This window comes from Dromiciops gliroides, chromosome 5 (assembly GCF_019393635.1).
Source record: "Dromiciops gliroides isolate mDroGli1 chromosome 5, mDroGli1.pri, whole genome shotgun sequence".
NCBI lineage: Eukaryota > Metazoa > Chordata > Mammalia > Microbiotheria > Microbiotheriidae > Dromiciops > Dromiciops gliroides.
In genome coordinates, this window is record NC_057865.1 from 45,852,614 (window position 1) to 45,878,729 (window position 26,116).

The window sequence follows — 26,116 nt, forward strand, 5'->3', positions numbered from 1 at the left end:
TAATAATGGAGGGGAAGGTGAGGGGAATGAGTAAAAATTAAATCTTACTCTCATCAAAGATGGCTCAAAGAGGGAATAACAAACACACTCAGTTGAATATAGAAATCTATCTTACCCTTTAAGGAAGTTTAAAAAGGGAAGGGTATAACAGAAGGGGAAGATGGGTCTGATACAAGGGAGGGGATATTGGGGAAGGCAGTAATGATAAGTAAAACACTTGTGAGGAGGAAAAGGGTGGCAGGTAAGGGTGAGGGGAATAAATAGGTGAAAAATAGCATGGAGAGAAATAAAAAGTCATCATAACTATAAATGTGAATGGGATGAACTTACCCATCAAACAGAAGGGATAGTAGAATGGATCAAAAACCAAAATCCCACAATATGTGGTTTACAAGAAATACATTTGGGGCAGCTAGGTGGCTCAGTGGATAAAGCACCGGCCCTGGATTCAGGAACACCTGAGTTCAAATCTGGCCTTAGTCACTTGACAATTACTAGTTGTGTGACCCTGGGCAAGTCACTTAACCCCCATTGCCTTGCAAAAAACAAACAAAAAACAAGAAATACATTTGAACCACTTCATTTTTAAGTAGTAAACATTTTTATTTATAGTTTTGGGTTCCAATTTTTATTCCTCCTTCCCTCCCTCCCCCCCTCCCTGAGGCAGTAAGCAAGATATAGGTTTTACATGTACAATTATGTAAAGCATTACCATATTAGTCATTTTGTACAAGAAAACCTCAATAAAAGAAAAAATTAAAGTGAAAAATAGCATTCTTCAGTCTGTGTTCCATCAATATCAGTTCTTTCTTTGTAGGTGGATAGTATTGGGATTGTTTTGGATAATTGTATTGTTGAGAATAGTTAAGTTTTTCATAGTTCTTCATCAAACAATATTGTTGTCTATGTGCACAATGTTCTCTTGGTTCTGCTCATTTCACTATACATCAGTTCATGCAAGTCTTTCCTGGAATTTCTGAAATTGTCCAGCTTGCCATTTCTTGCTTTCCTTCTTTCTTTCCCTCTTTCACAGGGCAATGAGAGTTAAGTGACTTTCCCAGGGACACAAAGCTAGTGTCAAGTGTCTGAGGCCGAATTTGAACTCAGGTCCTCCTGAATCCAAGGCTGGTGCTTTATTGACTGTGCCACCTAGCTGCCCACTGATTGTCATTTCTTATAGCACAATAATATTCCATCACCATCATATTCCACGGTTTGTTTAGCCATCCCCAAATTGATGGGCATTCTTAGCCACCACAAAAAGAACTACTATAAATATTTTTGTACAAATAGTTATTTTTTCTCTTTTTGGGGATGTCTTTGGTATATAAAACTAGCATTGGTATTGCTGGATCAATGGGTATAGACAATTTTATAGCCCTTTGGGCATAGTTCCACATTGCTCCCCAGAATGGTTGGATCTTTTCACAACATCACCAACAGTGGATTACTCTTCCAGCTTTCCCACATCCCCTCCACCATCCAATATATTTCATTTTTGTTTTCATCTCCAAAGAGAGTTAGAATTGTATATATAGCTATGTCCCAATTAATGTAGACAATCCATTCAGGAAATGGTCACATTGTTTGAATTCTCACTATTGGAAGTTGTAATTATATATAAAATACAATTGTTATTGTTGTTTGCTCTTTGTTTTTGAAGAGGACCAATTATATCACAAGGTGATATCTTGATCTGGGCCTAAATTGGGTTTAAATTAGGCAGAGTTGCACAAATCTGTTAGCCTCACCTTCTCTCTTCCAGCGTCATTGAAGTCCAGTGGCAAGACAAAAGTCAGGATGGCTGGCAATGGCTCAGATCAGTGGATGACCTTATCATCTTCAATGTCTAACTATTTCTAGCTCAATGTAAATGTACAATGCAATATTTTAAAATAAGTTTTTTCTCTGTTTATTAAATAATATAATAGTGAAGGGAAAGAAAATGTATTTATGATTTTAATTTATTACAAAGCAAAAGATTAAGCAGAGAAAACAAAATTTTAAGTCTGGAGATTATAAATAAAGATAAGCCAAAATAGAAGATATGCTTTAAATGCAATATTGTCTTTGCAATATTTCAATAGCAGGGCTAAAATAACTTAAAAATTAGTCTTCAAAACATTTTAGTCACCCATGTATTCTTATTTAGGATAACCAAATAACTGGAAATGATCAACAGATGTAGCCTCTCAGAACATGAGGATTTCAGACCTATAAAAAAAGCACTGGTTTTAATTTAAAATACTCTTTTGCATTATCTTCCAATAATAGCATTAGATGATCCTTAGATACTTTAAATCCAATTTGAGGCATGTATTTTTTTCTTGCTTAGTTATATAAGTAAGTTCTTGAAGGCATCCTTTGCCAGAATAAGTATGTTTCGTCCATATTAAACATTTGTTGATCTGTATCCATGTTCTTTGATCATTTTCTTCAAAACATCAGGCTCTTTAGCTGTTGCACCCTCATCTGCACTGGCTGCTTCTCTGGTAATTTTAACACTGTATGATTAAATCCAATTTGTAAAGTGATTTAACCAACAAACACTTACAGTAAAAATTACTTCACTGTCCATTACCATTTTCATTCACTATGTTAAATAAACTTGAAGCATTTTTCTGAATGGCTCTTCTGCTAAAAGGTATGTGTTTTTGCTTACAACATTTAATCCATACAGATAGAAATGCTTCTTCTCATTTTAATACCTCTATTCCTTATAGCTATTTGCAAACTACAAAAGGCTCATGTAAACTTTGGGTCATCAACCCATATGGGGTCGTGTAACTGAATGTGGGAGTTGTGAACAGTTTGGAAACAGTAAAAAGTTTCTGAATGCCCAAACAATCAAATTTTAAATCAAAATCAAATGCGTAATGAATACAAGGTGTTTCTGGCAGCTCTTGCCCGTGTTGCATTGCGCAACTTCACTGCAGCCTTGGTTCTGAACACACAACATGCATACTTTGCACTGTGCGTGCTGTCACACCATGCAACAACAACAAATGCTGCCAGAAACACTTTCAGCCCAGATTCAAAACTATTGTATGTTATGAATTGCAGTGATTTTACTGTACAAAGTTTTATGCTCTTACAGAAACCTAATGGTATAATTATGGAAAATAAAGACTTAATATTTTCCTACTGTCATTCTTCAGCATGTAAGTATCAAATTAGCATAGCTTTGGATTGGATTGTGGTAGAATGTTTGATTTTTTAAAATTGCGGTTATCACCTTCTTTTACAAAAACATAAGTGTTTAATTGCAGCAAATAAAGACAAAAACCCTTTAATAACATTTCCTTAACCTTAACTGATGTTTGTGTATGTAAGTGTGAACACCAATTTTTAAATCAAGCACAAACAGATGTAATTTCATAAACTAAAGCTAGTATTTATTTGAGAAATTATTAGCAATATTTATTTGTATTTTAGGACAAAAATACTTTTTGGTTATGGATAAGTGGCTCAATTTAGAAAGAAGAGATAAAAATATTGATGAAAATGCAGCAGAGTCTTTGCTACCAGGTTGTAGTACACCTAAATTGACAAGAAAAAGAAAATGTGTCAAATCATTTTCACAATATGGATTTACTTCTTTTGTTTTCAGGGCAATGAGGGTTAAGTGACTTGCCCAGGATCACACAGCTAGTAAGTATCAAGTGTCTTGAGGCCAGACTTGAACTCAGGTCCGTCTGAATCCAGGGCCAGTGCTTTATCCAGTGCACCACCTAGCTGCCCCTGGATTTACTTCTAATAATGATGGTGATATGGAAAAACCTCTTTGCTTAGTTTGTAAAGAAGTTTGGCTGTGGAGAGCATGCAACCAGTCAAACTAAAATGATACCTTAATACCAGCATGCAGCATACTGCAATAAACAAAAAGAATATTCTGAATGACTTTTAAACTCTTCAAATAAAGAAAAACAATGCTTTGAGAAATTTGTTGCTGTCTTGCATCTTATGAAACTCATTTAATTGCAAAAACTAAAAAGCCTTATGTGATAGCAGATCTTGTGTTACCTGCTGCTGTTGAAATTTCAGAAATAGTCCATGGGAAAAAGTATGGGAATGAAATTCATAAAATTATTTGATTGAAAGATACTGTTTTGAAAGGAATTTCCAAAATTAATAATGACCAATTCCAACAACTTATTACCAGTCTTAAGGGCAGCCCAAAGTTAGTTTGTGATTCACTTAGATGAAACAACTGATATTTCTAATATGGAACAGTCGTTGCTTTGTTACTTTATATATATGTATGTATATCTTAAAGTTGATGAATTTTCCACAAATGAATGTTTACAGTGGAAAAAATTGCATATTGGAATCTGTACAGATGGTGCTGGATCAATGATGGGTGAGAATGTTGGATTTGTAGCAAAAGTTAAGGCTGGTGGCAATGAACATATCACTTTTACTCACTGCATGGTCCATTAGGAGGTACTTGGAGCCAAAAAAATATCACCAGAGTTAGATATTGTGCCTCACAATACTATCAAAATCATTAAAGTCATTAAAAGCCATGCTCTTAACAGTCATTTGTTTTCAAACCTTTGCAAAGACATGAACTCCAATTTAAAAAGCTTATTACTATAATGCAGAGGTAAGGTGGCTCTCAAGGGGCAAAGTTTAAACAGATTATTGAAATTAAAAGATGAAGTTGATATATTTTTGACTGAGCAGAAATCCTATTTTGTCATTTTAAAAATTATGAGAAAGCTTTCAAAACTGTGATTTGTTGGATATTTTTTGAAAAACTCAATGATTTAAACATGTCACTTCAAGGAAAAAATGTAACATTTATATTGAAAGTTTTACTAAAAAAGTTAACATATGGCAAAATAGGTTGGAAAATGTTTTTTTAGAAATGTTTACAGCTACAGATGATTTTATAATTGAAAACTTGAAAATAATCTTCCCAAAGTTTTAATCGTAAGAGTTAGAATTGATCATCTGAAGTGCCTGGAGATGCAGTTTCAGAAATACTTCCCTCAGGGAACTAAGATGGTAGAGGAAAGGCAGTGACTTTCCTGAGGTCCAAATAATGCCATAAGACAATTCCTGGAGCAGCAGAACCCACAAAAGGAAAGGGTGAAATAATTTCCCAACCAAACACAATTTAGAAGGTCAGCAGGAAAGGTTTATTGTACCAACTTGAGAGTGGAACACAGCCCAGCACAGGTCACACCAGCAGAGTCCCAGCCCTAGTCCCAGAGAACCAGGCCTCCAGAGCCTTTGGATCAGCAGCAACTGCTTCTGGAACTCAGCCCACAGACAGTAAGGGGTTGGACAATTGGCCAGAAGGAGATTACAGGGGTCTCTTTGCTAGCACTGGGGCAGGACTCAGTTGTTTTGCTCATACTTGGACCCAGGTCACAGTCTTGGGAGGTGGTCCCAGGCAGGGGAGGAATACAAGTATACAAGAGCTTGCAGCCACAGTGGAGCAGGACTGTTCATAGCTCCAGGGCAGAAAAGCAAGCCTGTGGTTGCTTGCAGACCAGAACACAGGTCAGGAGAGTAGTAAACATACCTCTCCTTGAATTGTAACACCTTGGAAGAATTATGGACTTTAAAATTTTGAGAATTATCTCTGAAAACAGCTGCACCAACCCCTTAAGTTTGGGAAAGTGAATCCTCCACCCTGGAATCAGTGACCCACTTTAACAAAGAGTTAAAAGTCAAAAAATAGGCTTGGGAAATGAGCAAACAGAAAAAAATGCTGACCCTAGAAAGTTTCTATGGTGACAAGGAAGAAGTAAAATTTCCTACATCAAAAGTTTCCAAGAAAAATATGAATTGGTCTCAGACCATAGAAGGGATGAAAAAGGACTGTGAAAATAAAGTAAGAGAGGTAGAGGAAAAATGGAAAGAGAAATGAGAGTGATACAAAAAAGTCATGAAAAATGTCAATAGTTTGGTAAAGGAGACACAAAAATATACTGAAGAATATACCTTAAAAAACAGACTGGGACAAATGGTAAAAGAGGTACAAAAAGCCAATGAGGAAAAGAATACCTTGAAGAGCCAAATTGGTCAAATGGAAAAGGAGGTACAAAAGCTCTCTGAAGAAAATAACTCCTTAAAAATTAAGATTGAGCAAAAGGAAGCTAATGACTTTATGAGAAATCAAGACAGAATAAAACAAAACTAAAAGAATGAAAAAAATAGAAGGCACTGTGAAATATCTCATTAGAAAAACAACCGACTTGGAAAATAGATCCAGGAGAGAGAATTTGAAAATTACTGGATTACCTGAAAGCCATGATCAAATAAAGAGCTTAGACATCATCTTCCAAGAGATTGTCATGGAAAATCGCCCTGATGTTCTAGACCCAGGAGGTAAAATAGAAATTGAAAGTATCTACCAATCACCTCCTGAAAGAAATCCTAAAATGAAAACTCCCAGGAATATTATAGCCAAATTCCAGAGCTCCCAGGTCAAATAGAAAAAATTGCAAGCAGTCAGAAACAATTCAAGTATTGTGGAGCCACAATCTAGGAGGGCTTGGAATATGATATTCCAGAGGGCAAAGGAACTGGGATTATAGCCAAGAATAATCACTTACCCAGCAAAACTGAGTATAATCCTTCAGGGGGGAAATGGGAATTCAATGAAAGAGAGGACTTTAAGGAATTCTTAATGAAAAGACATGAGCTGAATAGAAATTTTGACTTTCAGATACAAGACCCTAGAGAAGCATTAAAAAGGTAATCAGGAAAAAGAAATTATAAGATATATTAAAAGGTTAATCTGTTTAAATTCCTACATGGGAAGACAATACTTGTAACCCATAAGAACGTTCTCATTATTAGAGCAGCCGGATGGAGTATAATTAGACAGAGAACACAAGTGTAAGTTGAATATGAAAGGATGATATCTTTTTTTAAAAATTAAGGGGTGAGAGGAATGCACTGGGAGAAAGAGAAAGAGAGAGGTGGAATGGGGTAAAGTATCTCACATAAAAGAAACAAGAAAAAGCTTATACAGTGGATGGGGAAGATGGGGAAGTTGTTGGAGAGTGAATGAACCTTACTCTCTTCAGAATGGGCTCAAGGAGGGCATAACATACACACTCACTACGGTATGGTAATCTATCTTACCCTGCAGGAAAGTAGGAGGGAAAGAAGATGGGGGGTGATTGAAGGGAGAGAAGATTGGGGGAGGGGGAAGTCAGATGCAAAACACTTTTGAGGAAGGACAGGGTAAAAGAAGATAAAAATAGAGTAAATGTCATGGGGAGGAAATAAGATGGAGAAAATACAGTTAATAATAGTAAATGTGAAAAAAATTTGAAGCAAGTTTGTCTGACAGGCCTCATTTCTCAAGCACATAGAGAACTGAGTCAAATTTGTTAAAATGAGAGACATTCCATTGAGAAACATTGATAGATGAACAAAAGATATGGTTTTCAGATGAAATAATCAAAACTACCTAAAGCCATATGAAAAAAAATGCTCTAACTATTGAATGGAGAGATGCAGGTTAAAACAATTCTGGAGTACTACCTCATACATATTGGATTAGATAATAGGTCAACAGAGGGAAATAACAAATGTTGTAGGGGATATGGGGGAAATGAGACATTAATGCACTCTTGGTGAAGTTGTAAACTGATTCAAACATTCTGTAGAGCAATTTGGAACTATGGCCAAAGGGCTATAAAACTCTTTGACCTAGTGATAACACTATTAGGTCTGTATCCAAAAAGAGTTAAAAACCAAAAGTGGTATTCAAAATTGAGGAGATGCCCATTAATTGGGGAATGGCTAAACAAATTATGGGATGAGATTATGATGAAACACTATTGTGCTATAAGCAATGATGAGCAAGATGCTATCAGAAACACCTGGAAAGACTTACATGAGCTGATGCAAAGTGAAATGTACCGTATACAAAGTAACAGCAATATGGCAAGATGATCAGCTGTGAATGACTTGGCTATTCTCAGCAATATAATGATCCAAGACAACTCTGAAGGACTTATGAAAAATGCAGTCCATCTCCAGAGAAAGAACTGATGGTATCTGAATACAGATTGAAACATATTTTTAAACTTCCTTTTTCTTAAGGTTTTTTTGTCTGTTTTCTTTCACAACCTGACTAATATGGAAATGTTTTGCATGACTACACATGCATAACTTATATTGAACTGCTTGTCTTTTTAAGGAGGGGAGGGAGGGAGGGAGGAAGAGAATTTGGAACACAAAGTTCTAAAAATTAACATTAAAATTGTTTTTATATATAATTTGGGAACAAGTATATTCTAAATAAAAAATAAATTTAGAATCACAAAAAACTTAAAAAGAAATATTTCCCTTCAAATTTGGATTCTAAAAAACTAAGGTTCATAAATCATACTCAATTGAAATAGAAAATATCAGAAATCTGCATTTATAAGTTCAAGAAAAATTTTCTGAGTTTTTGAGTGACACAGTTTTAAAACTTAAGTTTCCTAAAAGATTGTTAAATGAATTTTGGCTTGGGATTAAGACAATTTCCAACCATTCCTGAACTGGTACCAAACATACTTCTGTCTTTTTGTACTATGTATTTATATGAAGCGGCATTCTCAGCATTGACAATTATAAAATCAAAATATCATTCAGCTCTGAAAAAGATTGAAGATGCTATATGTCCTATAATACCAAATATTCCTTAAGATTTAATTCTTTATGCAAAAACAAATAAGAAAATAAATAAATAAATGAGCACATCCATCACATTAGTATGCAAAATTTCTTTAATCTTTAATAAGGAGTACAGTTGTATACATACCAAAGAATTGTTTTAAAATAAATTTCTTTAGAAGTTATTATCAGTAAATATTTGATTTCCATATCTATTATATATAACTACATACCAGGGGTCACATAAAAATTTCTTGAGCAAAAAGGTGTCACAAATGGAAAAAGTTTAATATCTTTATAATATCCCACATCATAAATGCAGGAATCCTGATGTGATTTGAAATGACTATAGCATTCATGGCACTCAATTATGTCAAATTTTTGTCCTAAAGAAATGGCTAGCCTTTTCTTTTTAGCGCTACCCATTTTGGTATGAACTCTCTTGTTAAAGAATTAACATAACTGTTGGTTTTGTTAAATACAAATATGGTATACAATGGTATATCACATCTACATGCAATGATACGCAAGAGCAGATTGTCACTGCAAAATCCTCCATTAGCTTGCATGGATTGCACTAATTGAATTTTGGCTCACCTTAAATATAACTTAGTATCATTTGAAAATTTACACTAAATCAAATTTCACATTATTTGAACTCATTTGAACCTCAGTCTGGCTGTATGCAGATTTGACAGTCTTCTGCATTGATAACTAAAACTATAAGAGATGATGAGGTCATAGAGATCAATTAAGTAGTTGACATGTATTTATTAAGCACCTACATTATGCCAGACATTGTGTTATGAGAATATAGTTTTCATAAAATATAATAGCTCTTGCCCTCAAGGAGCTTACAGTCCATTGAGGGAGTCATGTATATAAATAACTACATAAAAATAAATTAAAATTAGATGTTGTAAGAGGAGGATGGCCCTAGCAACTGCTGGGGAGAGGAATACCAGGAAAAACTTTATGTAGAGGCTGATGCATGAGCAGATTATTGAAGGAAACAAAGTCACCTAAGAGAGTGAGGCAGTAAGGCATGCATTTCAGGTACAGGGTACATAGGAGGGAGATGGAGTATATGAAAAGAGGTCCTAGGACAGATCCTTGGTGAATACCCAAGATTAGAGGGTGTTCAGAAATATGACAACTGATACTCCATCAAGGAAACTGATATTACACTTAGGGGGTAGGACCACTAGAACACATCGAAGAGGAAGGATTGGAGGGACAGAGATATATCAGTCAAGTAGTAGAAAGCAGTCTGAGGGTGAAGACCTGGATGAATGAACCATTCAGTTTATAAACATATATTAGCCATAATGGCTAATGCTACCTGATCAGTGGATTACAGATCTAGAGAAGAAGGAGACTGTTTAAACCATCTTGTCCAATCCCCTCAATTTACAGATTAGGAAATTAAGGACTCAAGAAGTCATTATCATTTCTCCAAGATTTAGCAACAGACCTTCAAAAGCCACTATCAAGATGTGAGTTTTTCCTTCACCTCCCCAAGTTCTTGAGTTTCAAAATATTATGTTATGTAATCATTTTAACATTTAAGGACCTTCTTCCTTTTTTAAACATTTTTATTTAAAGTTTTGAGGTCCAAATTTTATCCCTCCTTCTGTTCCCTCCCCCCTCCCTGGGATGGTAAGCAATCAGATACAGGTTATGCATATGCAATTATGTAAAACATTTCCATATTGGTCATTTTGTTCAAGAAGATTCAAATAAAAGAAAAATACATTGAAAAATAGCATGTTTCCATCTGTACTCAATCAATATCAGTTATTTCTCTGGAGGCAGATAGTATCCTTCATCCTCAGTCCCTTGAGATTGGCTTGGATCACTGATTTCTGAGAATAGTTAAGTCATTCACAGGTCTTCATTAAATAATATTACTGTTATTGTGTACAATGTTCTCCTGGTTCTGTTCGCTTCACTATGCATCAGTTCATGTAAGTCCTTCCAGGTTTTTTTTTTTCTGAAATCATCCTGCTTGTCATTTCTTATAGCACAATAATATTACATTACAATCACATACCACAGCTTGTCTAGCCATTCCCCAATTGATGAGCATCCTTTTAATTTCCATTTCTTAGTCACGGCAAAAAAAGAGCTGCTATAAATATTTTTGTACAAATAGATCCTTTTCTCTTTTTTGGCTATTTTTAACTATGACTGTGGCTGTTATATACTTAGTGGTATTGCTGGATCAAAGGATATGCACAGTTTTATAGTCCTTCCAAAAGCATACTTCCAAAATGCTCTCCAGAATGGCTGGATCAGTTTATAACTCCACCAACAATGCATTACTGTTCCAATTTTCCCATATTCCCTCCAACATCCAACATTTTCTTTTTTTGTCATATTAGTCACTCTGATGGGTATAAGTTGGTACCTCAGAGTTGCTTTAAAGTGCAATTCTATGATCAATAGCAATTTAGAGCATTTTTTCATATGACCATGGTTTTGATTTCTTTTTCCAAAAACTGCCTCTTTATATCCTTTGATCATTTATCAATTGGGGAATGATAACCATTTTCCTTTTAAAGGAATCTTAGTACTATGTCAGGACTTCTCAAATACCAAATTGAAACTGCTATTTAGGATAAAAAAGGATAAAATTTTTATGATAAATTTGCTATTCTAACTGGCAAAAAGCATATCTATGATTTCTAAAATCTTATTGAAATGTACTCAAGCAATAATTCTTCATGCATTGGCACAAAGCCAATTGTTAGCAAGGGCAGTATTAGAACAAGGACCATTCATCCACCCAAAAAGGTACCCTGGGAAGGACAAGTCATGTAAACAATCTTATGTATACCTTTCAATAGGCCACTTCATTCCCACTCTTCTAGGATCTGTTTTATATTCAAGACTGGCATTTTTAGCTAATTGTTGAGTTAATTCTGTCTATTAGATGCATCCTCCTGTTTGTGTTTGTTCAAGGCAATAATTAGCCTTCCAATTTTTGTCTGTTTTCTCTTTAGCTGATAAAAATAATTTTCAGGACACATGCAGTGTGGTGTGCAATGAGGATTCTCTTGAAAATTAAATTAAAAACTAAGAAAAAAGAGAAAATTTAACAAAAAATTGTCATAATCTCATGCCAATTCTCCAACTAAACAAAATATATTACATCAAAGACAAAAGGCTGTGGAAGGAAATGAACGTCCATGGATTCCATATCCTTTCCTACATACAGGACTATAGCTCTATAGTTTATGAAAAATAATCTGACAGCTACTGCTGGTTCTGATAGCCCAGAATTCACAACAGGGGTTCATATTGCCAAGTATTTAAAGGACGAACTGTATACTATTAGATAAATGAGATCAATGTGACAGTCAGCTCCTTCACTTTCCAGCTTGGCTACCAACCCCTTAGATTCACTAAACATGATAAATATATCCTTAGATCTTCAGTGTTGGGCTGAGATGGAGACAGTCCTACAGCAACATGGGGAAGATGTTGAAGCCAGTACAAGGAAAATGACAGATGACACTAGTCTTGATCTAGTTGGAGAAGAAGGGGTAAGGTATTTATCTGCCTTGTAATTTTTTGATATATCTCCCTATGTACAGGTCTGTTTCTACCTGTTGAATGTAAGCTCCTTGAGGGCAGGGACTGTTTTGCTCTTATCTTTGTCCAGCAAAACCTAGAAATACCTAGCATATAATCTTCACTCAATAAATGTTTTCTGATTAAAATAAAAATATATAATGGTTGGTGAGATTTTAAAAATGTGTAATGGTGGTTGTCCTTTGTACTAGAAAAAGACCAAAATGACTTCATTGTGTTGGGATTAAGGTACAGTGTGTCTAACTGTGACTGATCAGATCAATAGCTGAAAGGCTCTACCATAGGTCATGCACAAATAGTGCATAGGAGCACCTTATGTTTCTTTTGAACTACTGCAACTGCTATAATAAACATTAGTATATGACACATCCACTGGAAAGTTCAGCAAAGAAGAGATTTTACTTTAGGTTGTAGTGGGAAAAATTAGGGAGGGCTGCATGGAGCTGACTGCATTTTAACTGAGGAGTGAAAATGGAGAAGGAAACCACTTCTAGGTGTTGCATTGCCAAATGCTCCAGGTCACCCAGAACCCTTCTCGAGGTACTCCCCTTCTAGGTTCTGTTTCAGAAGGAAATTCTCCTGGCCATTATCTGATCTTACAGTTTTTCTCTTTGCTCCCACATAGACTATCTGTAGGGATAGTAAGTGGGAATGGGGATGGGGATGGGGAAAAGACAATCTGGCCCAGAGCTGCCCTCTCCTTTGATCACCGAGCTCCTCCAATCAGTCCCAGCTAATGAAATTTTCAACTATATTCCTGATCACACTAAGCTAGCTACCTCTACCACTCTCACTCTAAGTCCCAAATGCTTTTCCAAGTATCCTTACAATTCAGTCAGTCCAGCATCTTCTGAAAGTGAGTGCATTTTGCTCACATAATCTTTCTTTTTTTGCAGGGCAATGAGGGTTAAGTGATTTGCCCAGGGTCACACAGCTAGTGTCAAGTGTCTGAGTCAAGATTTGAACTCAGGTCCTCCTGAATCCAGGGCTAGTGCTTTATCCCCTGTGTCATCTAGCTTCTCCCTTGCTCACACAATCTAATGCCATTTGAATGGCTCTTCCCACCATCACTGATTCATCACCAATGCTACTGATAGAAGAGCTTCCAGGCTGGCCTTCCAAATGACCAATCAATATTTAACAGCCCCTAGACTATTCTTAGATACCCACATGAATTTGTTGACACTTGATTTCCCTTGAAGCTACCTCCACATTCCAGAAAATAGGGTGAGGGTCTTTCATAGTGAGGAACAACTGACCTTTCCTTTACCCCCATCAACCCCACCATGTCCCAAGCTCCTGGTATCAAGAAGGGGAATGGTGTGTATAAAAGCCATGAGTGGGAGATTGAAAAAAGTCCAAGCTGACAGGAACATAGAAGTTAGAATGGGGAAGAGATAAGGAAATAAAACGGGAAAAAATAGTTGGGAGTCTGAGTTGGGTAAGGGCTAATGCTAGGATAAGGAATTTGTATATACCCTATAAAGATTAGAAAGTGACTGAAAGTATGTTGTTGTTTTAAACAGGAAAAATAACATGGTTGGACTTGTTCACTAGGAAGATTATAGTAACAGTTGCATGAAGGATGGTCTGAGTGGGGAGGAAGATAAGAATAGAAGCAGAAAAACATGATAGAAGACTATTATTCCACTAGATCAAACAAAAAATAGTAAGGGACTGAACAAGGGAGGTGGTATTATGAATGGAAGGAAGAATAATTTTGCCTCAGTAGTATCTCTCAAGGTAACTGGTTGAGTGTAGGTTTAGGGAGTCATGTTGATGATGAGGTTTTAATAAGCCTAGGTGATAATGATAGTGGTACCATCAACAGGAATTGAGAAGTTGGGAGGAAAGTTTTGAGAAGATAAATTCAGTGTGTAATATGTTAAATGAGAAGTATCAACTAGACATACAGGTTGTTGTTTGTTCTTCACTCTCAGAGAGGCCCAATGACATCAGGAGAGTGAAGTTTTGACTTGCAAAACAATTGGATTTGAGTGAGGCAGTGTTGTACAGTGATCAGCTTCACTCTCTCCTCCATAGTCATAGGACTCCAGTAGCTAGACATAGGTCAGGGTGACTGGCAATGGCTCCAGATATGTTGGTCTTTTTAAGCTAGTCTTTCCCAGGTCTTAGTTTGTCTGAGGCAACACCCATTCAGTAATTAAAAGCTATGTAGGAATGGAGACAAAAGATAACCTAGTTTACCTAGACAAAGAATCAATCGGGGTGGGGGGGGGGGCGGGGAGACTCTCAGAGTTTCTGGCAAAAATAGAAACCAGACACACAGGTGAAGATGTTTCATAGGCAGCTAGAAATGTGAGTCTATAGCTCAGAGAAGAAGTCAAAACCAAAAAAATGTATAGACAGACAGATAGATTCAGGAGTCACCCAAACAGAAGATAATTACTGAAGTGATGGGAATGGATACTGAGGGGAGAAGATATGTAGAAAGAAGATATGAGGGCTGAGGATAAGAATTTCTTTGAAAGATACCCATATAAAGGGATATGAAAGAAGGAGAGGAATGAGCAAAACAGAGCAAAGAAGTGAAAGGGGAAACATGATGTTACAAAGGCCAAAAGAAAAGTCAGTATAAAAGGAAGGAGGGAGTTGTCAACAGTGTCAAATACTGCAGATAAATTAAAGAGGGTAAATCCTAAAAAGGCTAGTGAAGATGGCAATTAAGAGGCTCAGTAATGGCTTCCTTTCCTCATAGTGGTGGTGGTCTATGGATATAAAAGAGTTTATACTCTCTCAGACACAGCCACTGTGTCTTTGGTTTTACTCAGCTGGTTTTTTTTTGTCATTACAAGGGAAGGCACACTGGATTGGGGTGGACATATCTGTAAATGACAGGACTGAACAACAACAACAAATGTAGTCTTGTGCTTGACATAAAAACAAGCAGAAAAATCTTCACAAGTTTAGGAAGGAGAAAGCATGGTTATATAGCCTATGTGAAAAACATCATAAAGTTTTAGTGCATTACAAGCTTAATGGAGAAAAGTACCAAAGCATGGCAAAGGTTTTTAAAGAAGCACATTTAGGGTTACACAGCTTTAAGAGAGGCACAATGTATAGAAGACAATAAATGATGATCCAGCTCTACTCTGCCCTGCTCCTACCACATCTGTAGGGGTGGCCCTTTCATATGAGACAAGTGAATGAATTTGAGACATTTCACCTGGAGGAAGAGAAAATTTGAGGGAGATGACAGGGCATTAAATAGGTCTTCAAATATTGGTGGGGTGGTCCCATATAAGAGATACTAGAATTGTTCTGCTTAGCCCATAAAACAGAACTAGCATTAACAGCTGGAAGTTTTGAGGAGGCTGATCTAAACTTGATGTAAAGATAAAAACTTCCCAGTAATTAGAGTTTTCCAAAAGTGTGATGGTGTCCCTTAAGATACCTCACTGGAGGTGTTCAAGGAGATGCTAGAGAACCACTTGTAAAAAAAAAATGTTGTAGAAGTAATTCTCTATCCCTGCTTTGATATAGATTTAACTAGATAGACTCTAAGATTCTTTGAATTTATGTATAAGGGGTGCCCTTTTCAGGAATCGAAAATTTTGTTAAGTGAAAGAAGGAAAAACAACCAAGGACAGTTGTGAGAGATAGGCTGAAAAGGCAGAAAAACGGTACTTACTTGGGGAAAAACTATTGCTAGAGTTTCCTGTTGCCTAGCATCTAATTTGCATATGACTGATATGAGGACTTCAAAGTTAATAATTGGGAAACCTTTACCACTAGAACTGCTTGGTGACAATGAGACAAGTGTATAATACCAAATTGTGGTTTACCTGGCAGAAATATGGATTTTGATTTATCAGTATAAGATTCAAATGAGACATCTCACCAATGATACCTCACTTTGGAGCAGTATGGCAGCTCATAGAGCAGAGCTCCGGAGAAACCTTAGCACTGGTCCTGACACTTACTGTTTAGAGGTGCTAACTGGAGAGGATTTTTAACCTTTCCCTTTACTGCCACCTAAAGCTTAATAAGTAGAAATTCATCTGAGCTTAGCCAAGGGAGCTCACCTGTATCTTCTTATACCAGGCTTATGCTTTCTCTTTTTGCTGAAAGAATACATCAGCAACCAGGAAGAAGAGCAGCCTCATCAGTGCACCTGAAGCAGTAGTAGTCCAGCCTAGGAGGAGAATGGAGAGGCCCAGAAGAGGGCTGATTCAAGTGAAGCTGACGAAGGATGAGCTGCCTTGTGAATGAACAAATTGTCATACAGGCTTTTCCAGAGGAAACCAAAGGCCTTTGTGGATTATAGTCCAGAGTTGAGTTTTCCTGGACACACGAGGTCCTTACACATGTGCCTCCCTTGTATAGACCAGTAAGTTTAGATGCACTCTTCCGCAAGGACACTACATTTATGGGAACATTTTATTTACCAATTTATGGCTAGAATGTTAGCATGTTATTATTACTGTATTTCCTTATTAGTGCTTCATAAATGTTTCTGAACGAGTTAATTGGATTCATATTAGTTGAATTGTTCAATGGAAACACTGGTGGGTGCTCAAGACCTACAGTGTACAGTAGTAGGAGAGTAGCCACCCCACCAGGCTTACTGCTAGAACACTGATAGTTAATTGTCACATTGTGTTGGCTGCAATCTTCTAGAATGAGAGTGCAATTTCAGTGTGCAAGGCAATTTAGAGAAAGAAATCCTAGCGAGAAGAAAAGTCAGTCCACATCCATCCTAAATATGAAATCCTCACTGCCGCCTGTGTGAATGGACCAATTTTTGTCCTAAAATTATGCATTTATGAAATGAGAAGCTTGGACTATATGATGACTAAGGTTCCTTCCAATTCTATGTCATAGTCCTATGAGAACAACTTTACAGCAAGTTTAAGAAAGAATTCATATCTAAACTTTGTTGAACATAACCAACCTAAGTTATAAAAAGAGCTTATAATAATAGCTAGCATTTATATAGCACTTTAAGTTTTGCAAAGAATTTTTCATATATCTTATATAATCTTCAAACAATGGGAAATAAGTACTATTATATCCGCATTTTACAGATAATGAAACTGCAACTAAGAGAAGTTAGATGAGTCATCCAAGATCACACAGCTATTAAGTGTCTGAGGAAAGATTTGAACCCAGGTCTTCCTGACTTCACATCCAGTCTTCTAACCATTTCACTGTCTTGATTACCTTGCTGAAATTAACACTGCAACTCAAGAGTTCCCCATTGTCCCTGTTATATAAAATTTTATAACCATTTTTAATCAATGCATAATTATTGTCCAAGAGCAATGAGTTGCTTTGATGGTATTTAAATTCCCACAAAGGTAGAAGAGTTTCAAGCCCTTTTTCTGAATTGTCTAGCCATCCTGTCAGAGAGGAAAATACCTGAATGTGTCCTTAGGAGACTGAATTCAGCATCTAGGTAGTACATATTTTATTGAATTTGACATTTTTTTTCTTTCAGTCAATTATTTGAATTCAATTAACTTAACTCAAGTAGCAAGATTAGAGAGATTAATGATGAAGGAAAAAATGTGGGAGGAGAACCCTAACTCATATAAATCAATTAAGTAGTTATCAGCCACAAATGTATAGGCCTCGAACCAAAGGAAATAACCTGGCATAAGAGGAATAACACATACTGAAGAGGAAAATCAGAGAACCTAAAGACATAGATGGTACTGCTATGTCAAAAACGTGAACACCTAGCTCTGAAGGTGACCTTCGATGATGATAACAATAATAATGCATTTATATAATGCCTTAGAGTGTGCAAGTGCTTTACCCATCTTATCCTTATAAACAGCCCTGAGAGGTGGACGCTATTATTATCCCTATTTTCCAGATGAGAAAACTGAGGTGGACAGAGGTTAGGCAACTTGCTCGGGGTCACATAGCTAGTAAGTATCAGAGTCAGGAAGACCTGTATTTCAAATCCTGTCCCCAAGTCCAGTATTCTATGCATTGAGCCACTGAAATGCCTCTAGGCTTGATTTAAAAGGGTGTTGTTAAATGATAGTCACAATTCACATACAGCATGAGACTGATTTTGTGCTCTTATTAGCTTTTCATTACGGTCTCATTATTTTAAAAATTATAGTCACCTTTCATATATAGTGTGAGACTGAATTTTGCACTTCTAAGTCTTATTAGCTTTTCACTTACAGCATTATTACTTTGAAAATTATAGTCAATCTTCACAAAAAGTGTTAGTGCTTTTTAATATGTAATATTCCATTTTCATAATTATTCTCTAATGTTATTCTCATTTTTCTTTAGGGAAGAGATACTATTCTATCAATTTTATATGTGGAGAAACTGAGCCACAGAAGATTGCCTAAGGGCACACAAGGAACAGATCTGAGACCCTCGCCCAGTGTTCATCTGAATAAAAGACTAATTCTGCAAAATGAGATGGGTGATACTTGGTTAGCCAAAGAGGCAGCCTGCCAAAACAGCAACAATGCTGGACCAGAGAACCAATATGGAAATCCTGGGTTCTGCCATTTGCTACCTCAATGACCTTGACAAAATTCCTTGATCATTCTTGTTCCAAGTTTTCTCTAAAGCAATTGTGGTTTGAGCTGGGTGACTGTAAAGTCCTTTCCAAATATCAGTGTACAATGCTTTGCCTAAGTCTTTGTTGAAACAGTCTCATGACAGTTCAATGAGGTAGCACAGTGGAGAGAGCACCAGGCCTGGAGTCAGGAAAACCCGAGTTTAAATCCAGTCTCAGACACTTCCTAGCCGTGTGACCCTGGGCTCCTGTTTGTCTGTTCCCTCACCTGTAAAATGAACTGGAAAAGGAAATGGAAAATGCCTCCAGCATCTCTGTCAAGAAAACCCTAAACGGTGACAGAGTCAGACGCAACTGAAATGACTGAACAACAACAAAGAGCTGTTTACTAGCAATCCATGGTGGTGTTTTGGAGCAAATTCAGTATGTTGGCCAGTGAAGTCTTTGATATAGTCCTTTTAGTGATTTTGGAAAGGGAAAGCATTTTATTTCTATAAAAATAATCAGAATTTATTTCAGGGCATAACATTGTGTACAGGAATCTGAAGAACACTTGCAGCCTTAGACCGTAATCCTTCAGGAAAATGGAGATATCATTGATGGGGACATTCCTTCCCTCAGAAAAACCTATCCATGCCTTCTTATCCATCCTCTCTCATAAATGATCCAATGAGGATCTAAACAACAGGCTCAAGGCTTCTTCTAGATCTTCAAAATTAATACACAACCAGTGTAGTGTTATTATTATTCAGTCATGTCTGACTCTGTGACTGAACTTGGTGTTTCCTTAGCAGAGATACTGGAGTGATTTGCCATTTCCTTCTCCAACTCATTTTACAGATAAGGAAACTGAGGCAAACAGGGTGCAGTGACTTTGTCAGGGTCACACAGCTAGTAAATGTCTGAGGCCAGATTTGAAGTTAGGTCTTCCCAACTTTAAGCCTGCACTAACATCTGTGCCACCTAGCTGGCCCAGTGCAATACCCAAGAGATTTGACTGACATCTCTGGCTCTTTCTTCCATATGGATGGCCCATCTTTCCCATCAAGCATATTCTAAATGATATCTCATATTTCACTTCTTGTGGGTTATATAATGTAGGTTACTGGATTTTTTTTTAAATTAACACATCTATTTTCTTTCTCTCCTATCCCATTGAGAAAAAAAATAAGAGAAAAGAAAAAAAGCCTGGTAACAAATATACATACTCAAGACAAATTTCTTCACTGGCCTTGTCAAAAAAAGTCTCATTCTGCATCCTGAGTCCATCACCTCTTTGTCAGTGGTTGAGTAACATGCTTCATCAGTCCTCTGAAATCATATGCAGAAACTGCATTGATCTGAGTTCTTATACTTTCCAAAAGTTATTTTTTACAATGCTATTGCTAATGTAAAATTTGTATGTTGCAGTATAAATTGGTCTTCTGTTCACTTCATTCAAGTCTTTATATATCTCTGAAATCTTTTCCCTCATTTCTTTTTTGGGGGGGGGTGCAATGAGGGTTAAGTGACGTGTCCAGAGTCACACAGCTAGTGTCAAGTATCTGAGGCCAGATTTTGAAGTCAGGTCCTCCTGAATCCAGAGCCAGTGCTTTTTCCACTGCGCCACCTAGCTGCCCCCTCCCTCATTTCTTAATAACACAACATCATTCTGTCACAATCACCTACTGTGATTTGATCAGACATTCCTAAATAGTAGAACTTCCAGTTTTTGTCATCACAAGAAGAGCTATTATAAATATTCTTGTGCATATAGGACCTTTTTCTTTTTCTTTTATCTCTTTTGGGTATAGGCTTAGAAGTGCTACAGCTAGGGTAAAAGTAATGTACAATTTAGTAATTTGGGGGGATACGATTCCAAATTTCTTCCCAGGATGGTTCAATTCATTCATAACTATATTCATAGTTTATCAATGTACCCATTTCCCATAGCATATCCAACACTGATCATTTTTAGTCATCTTTGCCAGTTTAATGAGTATGAGGTAATGCCTCAGAAATGCTTTAATTTGCATTTTCTAATTATTAGTGATTTTGCCCCTTTCCCCATATGACTATAGATAGCTTGTTCTTCCCTTGATGAGGATCTAAGGTGTGAGGCAGTATGGTAAAGTGGATAGAACTCTGAATGTAGAGTCAAGAAAACTTATTCCAATCCAGTTTTAGACACTTGCTGGCTATGCAATCCTGAGCAAGCAACTTTAGCTCTCATTGTCTTAGTTTCATCAGTAAAATGAGGGGTCTGGGTTCAATGACTCTATGGTCTCTTCTTCTGAATTTATGGTCATTTGTGAAAAAAGTTTAAACACTCTAAAGTAGTACATAAAAGCAATATATTATCAGTATTTTTTTATTATTTGGGTAGCTAGGTAGCACAGTGGTTGGAGTGCTTGCCCTGCAGTCAGGAAGGTTCCTCTTCCTGAATTCAATTCTGGCCTCAGACACTCACTAGCTGTGTGACCCTGGACAAGTCATTTAACCCTCTTTACCTTAGTTCCTCATCTGCCAAATGAACTGGAGAATAGTGGCAAAACACTTCAGTATCTTTGCCAAGAAAGCCCCAAACTGGGTTACAAAGAGTCAGATACAACTGAAAAAATACTCAACAATAACACTTGTTATTATTGTCTATATAAATAATTAGTAATTAATGATAAATAATATATGATTCAGAAGACAGACTACTGTGAACTAGGTTCATTAAGAGAGGTTATATTTCATGAACAAGGATGAATTGGCCTAGAGTCTTGAATAATGGGTAGGATTGGGTTAAGTGAAACAGATAAGACTAGGTGTTCCAGGAAGGGAGAAGATATTCCAGGTAAGCTTGAGAAATGCAGGAAAATATAAAATATCTTTAAGGGACAGTAAGGAGGTTAAGATCAGGACGCTAAATGGTTAAATAACAAGTCTGGATTGAGGCTGGGTGAAACTGGAGTGATTTGGAGGCAGGAGGTGTGAGTTCAATTCTCATAGCTGGCACCTAACTGACTAATCCTGGGCAAATCACTCAACCTCTCGGTGACCACAGGAAAATGCAAGTTGCAGAGATGAGGCTGTTCCTCATTGGCAGAGAGAATTTCCTCTCTAGTTCACTATCCCATTGAAATAACATACCTAGTCCTTCCCACTCACCCCCACTTCTACCATCATCCCAAATCCCCAAGACAGCATGCACAATATATTGGAAGAAGCAGATCATTTAAGTTTGAAAACTATTACAGCAGACCAGGTATGAGATAAGAATCTTCCTGAACCTGCATGGTAGTTGCTAGAATGAAACAGCAGAGATGATGAACCTAAAAAAAGCTTTGTAAAGGAATATTTATTGAAATTTCAAAATGATTCCAACATTGCTCTTCAGGGACCTTTATGGTGAGCTCAGATTTGTAAAGACTGGATCAAAGATAGGAAGGACCTAAAACCAAAGCTGAACATAAAAGAGTGACAAAAACCCTTTCAAAATGGTATCAGGAAGGCTAATGCTCAGAATACACCAAAGTTAGTTTGAAATACTAACATTAAAAAAAACTTTCCCCTGGACCCCCAGGTCTTAGCTTGTCTGGACCATAGAGAACAAAGTAAATAGAGGGCCAAAGATTGGCTGAAATCTTAATAGACCATAGAAAGAAGAACTGTCCAAATTCTATTTGGATTTCATCTTCTCTGTCCAGAATAGCTTCTAATTATTTCTTTTTTCTAATTTAAACCATCAATAGGCCCTGTTAATGAGCTTCAAAACATAACTTTGCCCCCTAGCTAAGTTCAGGTCTTCAGATCTAGCAAAATCACATTCCAGGTTACTTAAAGAACTTGCAAATGGCAGATGGGAGCCCTCAGAGAGTCACTGAATTGCAAGTTGGATGGAAGGGAGGGACCTGAGTAGCCATCTAATCCAACACACATGGCAAAGAAAACACTTTTAGGCAGGAACTGTTTTCTGGTTTTGGACCCCACAGCCCCCATCATACTGCCTTGTAAGTACAGGTGCTTAATAAATGCTTCTTGCAATGTCACTTCTAGGTATATATATCCCAAAAATATTTTTTAAAGTTGGAGGGAAGAGAATGAAAGGCCTATTTTGTACAATAATTTTTTTTTGGGTGAGGCAATTGGGGTTAAGCGACTTGCTCAGGGTCACACAGCTAGTAAGTGTTAAGTGTCTGAGGCTGGATTTGAACTCAGGTACTCCTGAATCCAGGGCCGGTGCTTTATCCACTGCGCCATCTAGCTGCCCCAATAATTTTTATAGCAGCTCTTTTTGTGGTGACTAAGAATTGGAAATTGAAGGGAGGCCCATCAACTGGGGAAGGCAATATACTAAATAAGCTGTGTGACATGAGATTAGGATGCAAAACTATTGTGCTATAAGAAATGACAAGAAAGATATCATAAAAGTCTTGAACGAGTCAGATGAACTGATGCAAAGTGAAGTGGGCAGAATCAGGAGAATAAGGTACACAGTTACAGCAGTATTGTTACAATGAAGAACTGTGAATGACTTGGCTATTATCAGCAATACAATAATCGAAAACAACCTCAAAGGACTAATGATTAAACATACTGTATACCTACAGTGAAAGAACTGATACTATGTGAAAACAGACTGAAGCATGCTATTTTTCACTTTCTTTCCCTTTTATTCAAGTCTTCTTGTACAAAAATGACCAATGTGTAAATGTTTTACATGATTGTAAATGTATAACCTATATTTGATTGCTTACTGTCTCAGGAAGTTGGGTAGGAAGGGAAAGGAGGAGAGAGAGAATTTGGAACTCAAAACTTTAAAAAATGTTTAAAAATCATTTTAACATGTGATTGGGGAAAATAAAATATTAACCTTAAGAAAAAATATTGCTACAGAACAACTTCCAGTAACCTCTAAAAATATAGAAAACACTAGATTTTAATATATTAGAGATGGGATTATGTCCCAATTGTCTCATCATTTTCCATGGAGACAAGAAACTTTCCGACCGGTAAACTTGGCATCAATCAATAGAAAAGTTCTAGCCTTGATTATTAAACAGATGGTGTCTGAAAATTTAGAAGAGGGGGAAGAAAGACATATTTGAAGAGTGTCAAGCAAGAAGGAAACTTTTATAGGGTGTTCCAGAGGGCAGACCTACAACCACTGTTTGAAAGTTAAATGAAATCATGTTTTGGCTTAGCATAAAGAATTTTCTAATAATTATAGCTGTCTGACAATGGAATAGGCTGTCTGACAAAATAACAAACTCTCAGTTAGCTGTGACCTGGTGATTCTCTGTCAGAGATTCTGTGGAAAGCATTCTTGTATTTACTGAGAGATTGGGCTAGAGCATAACATCATAGACTTTGAATTGGAAGGGACCTCAGATACCATCTAGTTGAATCCACCTATTTTACAGTTGAGGAAACTGAGGCCTGTGAAAGTTAAGTGAATTGTCTGTGGTTACATAGGTAATTAGTATCAGAGGCAGGATTTGAATCAAAGTCCTTGGACTCCAGAGCCATGTATTCTTTCTTTTGTAGAATAATTCTATAATCAGAATAATCATGACTTGGTAACTGACTCCTTCCTTCCCTCTCTATCAGTTAAAGGTGACTGAGATTTTGAACCAAAAGGACTAGGAGAATTGTGGCACAGAAATAGGGAAGTTGATTAGAAGAATATGGTTTGAGGAAGTAAAAGGTTTAGGTGGTGAAGAGTTGGGTTTGATTGATTTATAGGACATGCATAAGCATCCGGTAGAAACTGTCCAGTACACAGAAGAAAATGAGGAACTAGGATTGGAGGAAGAGGGAAAAGGGCAGGAAAATTTTGAATACTTATATAAAGATAACTATGGAAGTCAGAAGAGCAGATAAAGTCTTGGAGAGAGAGAAAATAGAGAGCCAAAAAATCAAATTAGGAAATGCCCATATTTGGGATCAGGACCATCATTGGGATCATAGACTTAAAACTGAAGGGGACCTTTGAGGCAACTGAACCAAAACCCCTTCATTTTACAGAAGAGGAAAATGAGGCTCAGACAGGGTAAGGGATTTGCCCAAAGATGTACAATAATAACTCTGGCAAAACCTGAGTTTGAATCCTTCCTCAAAGCCCAGGGCTCTATCCACTCTGCCAAGATGATACAACAACAGAGGCAGTCAAAATGATAAGGAGGACAGACAGGATAATCTAGAACCATGGAAACCATAGAAGTAATAGAACTTGGGAGAGTAAGGGGTATACAACTGCATAAGACACTTTGGATAAATAACACCAATTTGTCAGTAATTCCCATTCATGGATGAAAGATGACCTGATTGGTAAATGCCAAGTAAATTTACTTTCTTAGAAAATCTTCCTGGATGATACAAGGGACCCTCTGCAGATAAAAAAAGAGACCCCTCCCCTCACAGACTAATACTCCAAATCAGGATGCTTAGGGTCAATAACAGTTTCCATGGGGAAACATAGGAAATTGTTTCTGGTATCTTATAAATTATCTATAAGGGTTACAAAGAACCTTTCCACTGCTCTTCCACACCTGAATTAGAACATTTTGGAATGTCTCCAGTCTCAATGAGTATTCTCTCCTCCACCCTGGGATGGGATCTAGCTTGCCAAGAATCCAGAACCAGGGATTTTGCATCTTTTTGACATCATGTTGAACCTCTCCCAAGTCTGACAAAGGCGTGATAGGCTGCAGAGTTCTCCAGAGTGGGCATCGTTCAAGTCTGGCTTTGGAATTGGGGGTGAGGGGGAGATTTTCAGGAGGATCAATAAGAGGTAGAAATAAAAAGGAAACTCCAAGCCAATGACTCACTTCACTGAAATTGTAGCTTTGGAGCTCAGGAACTCAAGAATGATGCCTCCACAAGTTTAATGTAGGAACTGAACCAAAGCTTTTCCAGCCCCATCTCAAGTTCTGTTCAATTGCAAATGGATTTCCAGTCAAATTAAAGTAATTCTCAGATTTCACCTCACATCAGAGTAGCAAAGATGACCAAAAAAAGGTAAATAATAAATGTTAGAGAGACTAGAAAAACAGGCATATTCATCCACCATTGTTGGACCATGAATGAGTACAACCATTCTGGAGAGCAATTTGGAATTATTCATAAAAAGTTACTAACCAATGCCTATCTTTTGAACAAACTATAACAGTGCTGAGTCTATACTTAAGGGAGTATATATGTACAAATAGCAACTTTTCTTATGGTAGCAAAAAAATGAAACTAAGGAGATGTCCATTAATTGAGGAATAGCTGAATAAATTGGGTTACATAAATGCAATAGAATACTATTATTTTTAATGTAATAAACACTTTTATAGTTTTGGGTTACAATTTTTATCCCTCCTTCCTTACCTCCCCTATCCCCTCCCTGAGGCAGCAAGCAAT

The 26,116-nt window shown here is 36.9% G+C and overlaps 1 protein-coding gene across 1 annotated transcript in view; it reads left to right on the forward strand.

The window, feature by feature from the left end:
• The window catches only part of LOC122728697 (pre-mRNA-splicing factor CWC22 homolog), a 138,288-nt gene that overhangs the window by 46,119 nt on the left and 66,053 nt on the right, over nucleotides 1–26,116 (forward strand). The window contains 2 exon segments of the mRNA XM_043967498.1: nucleotides 10,048–10,127; nucleotides 12,014–12,184. Coding sequence (XP_043823433.1) covers nucleotides 10,048–10,127; nucleotides 12,014–12,184 — 251 coding nt within the window.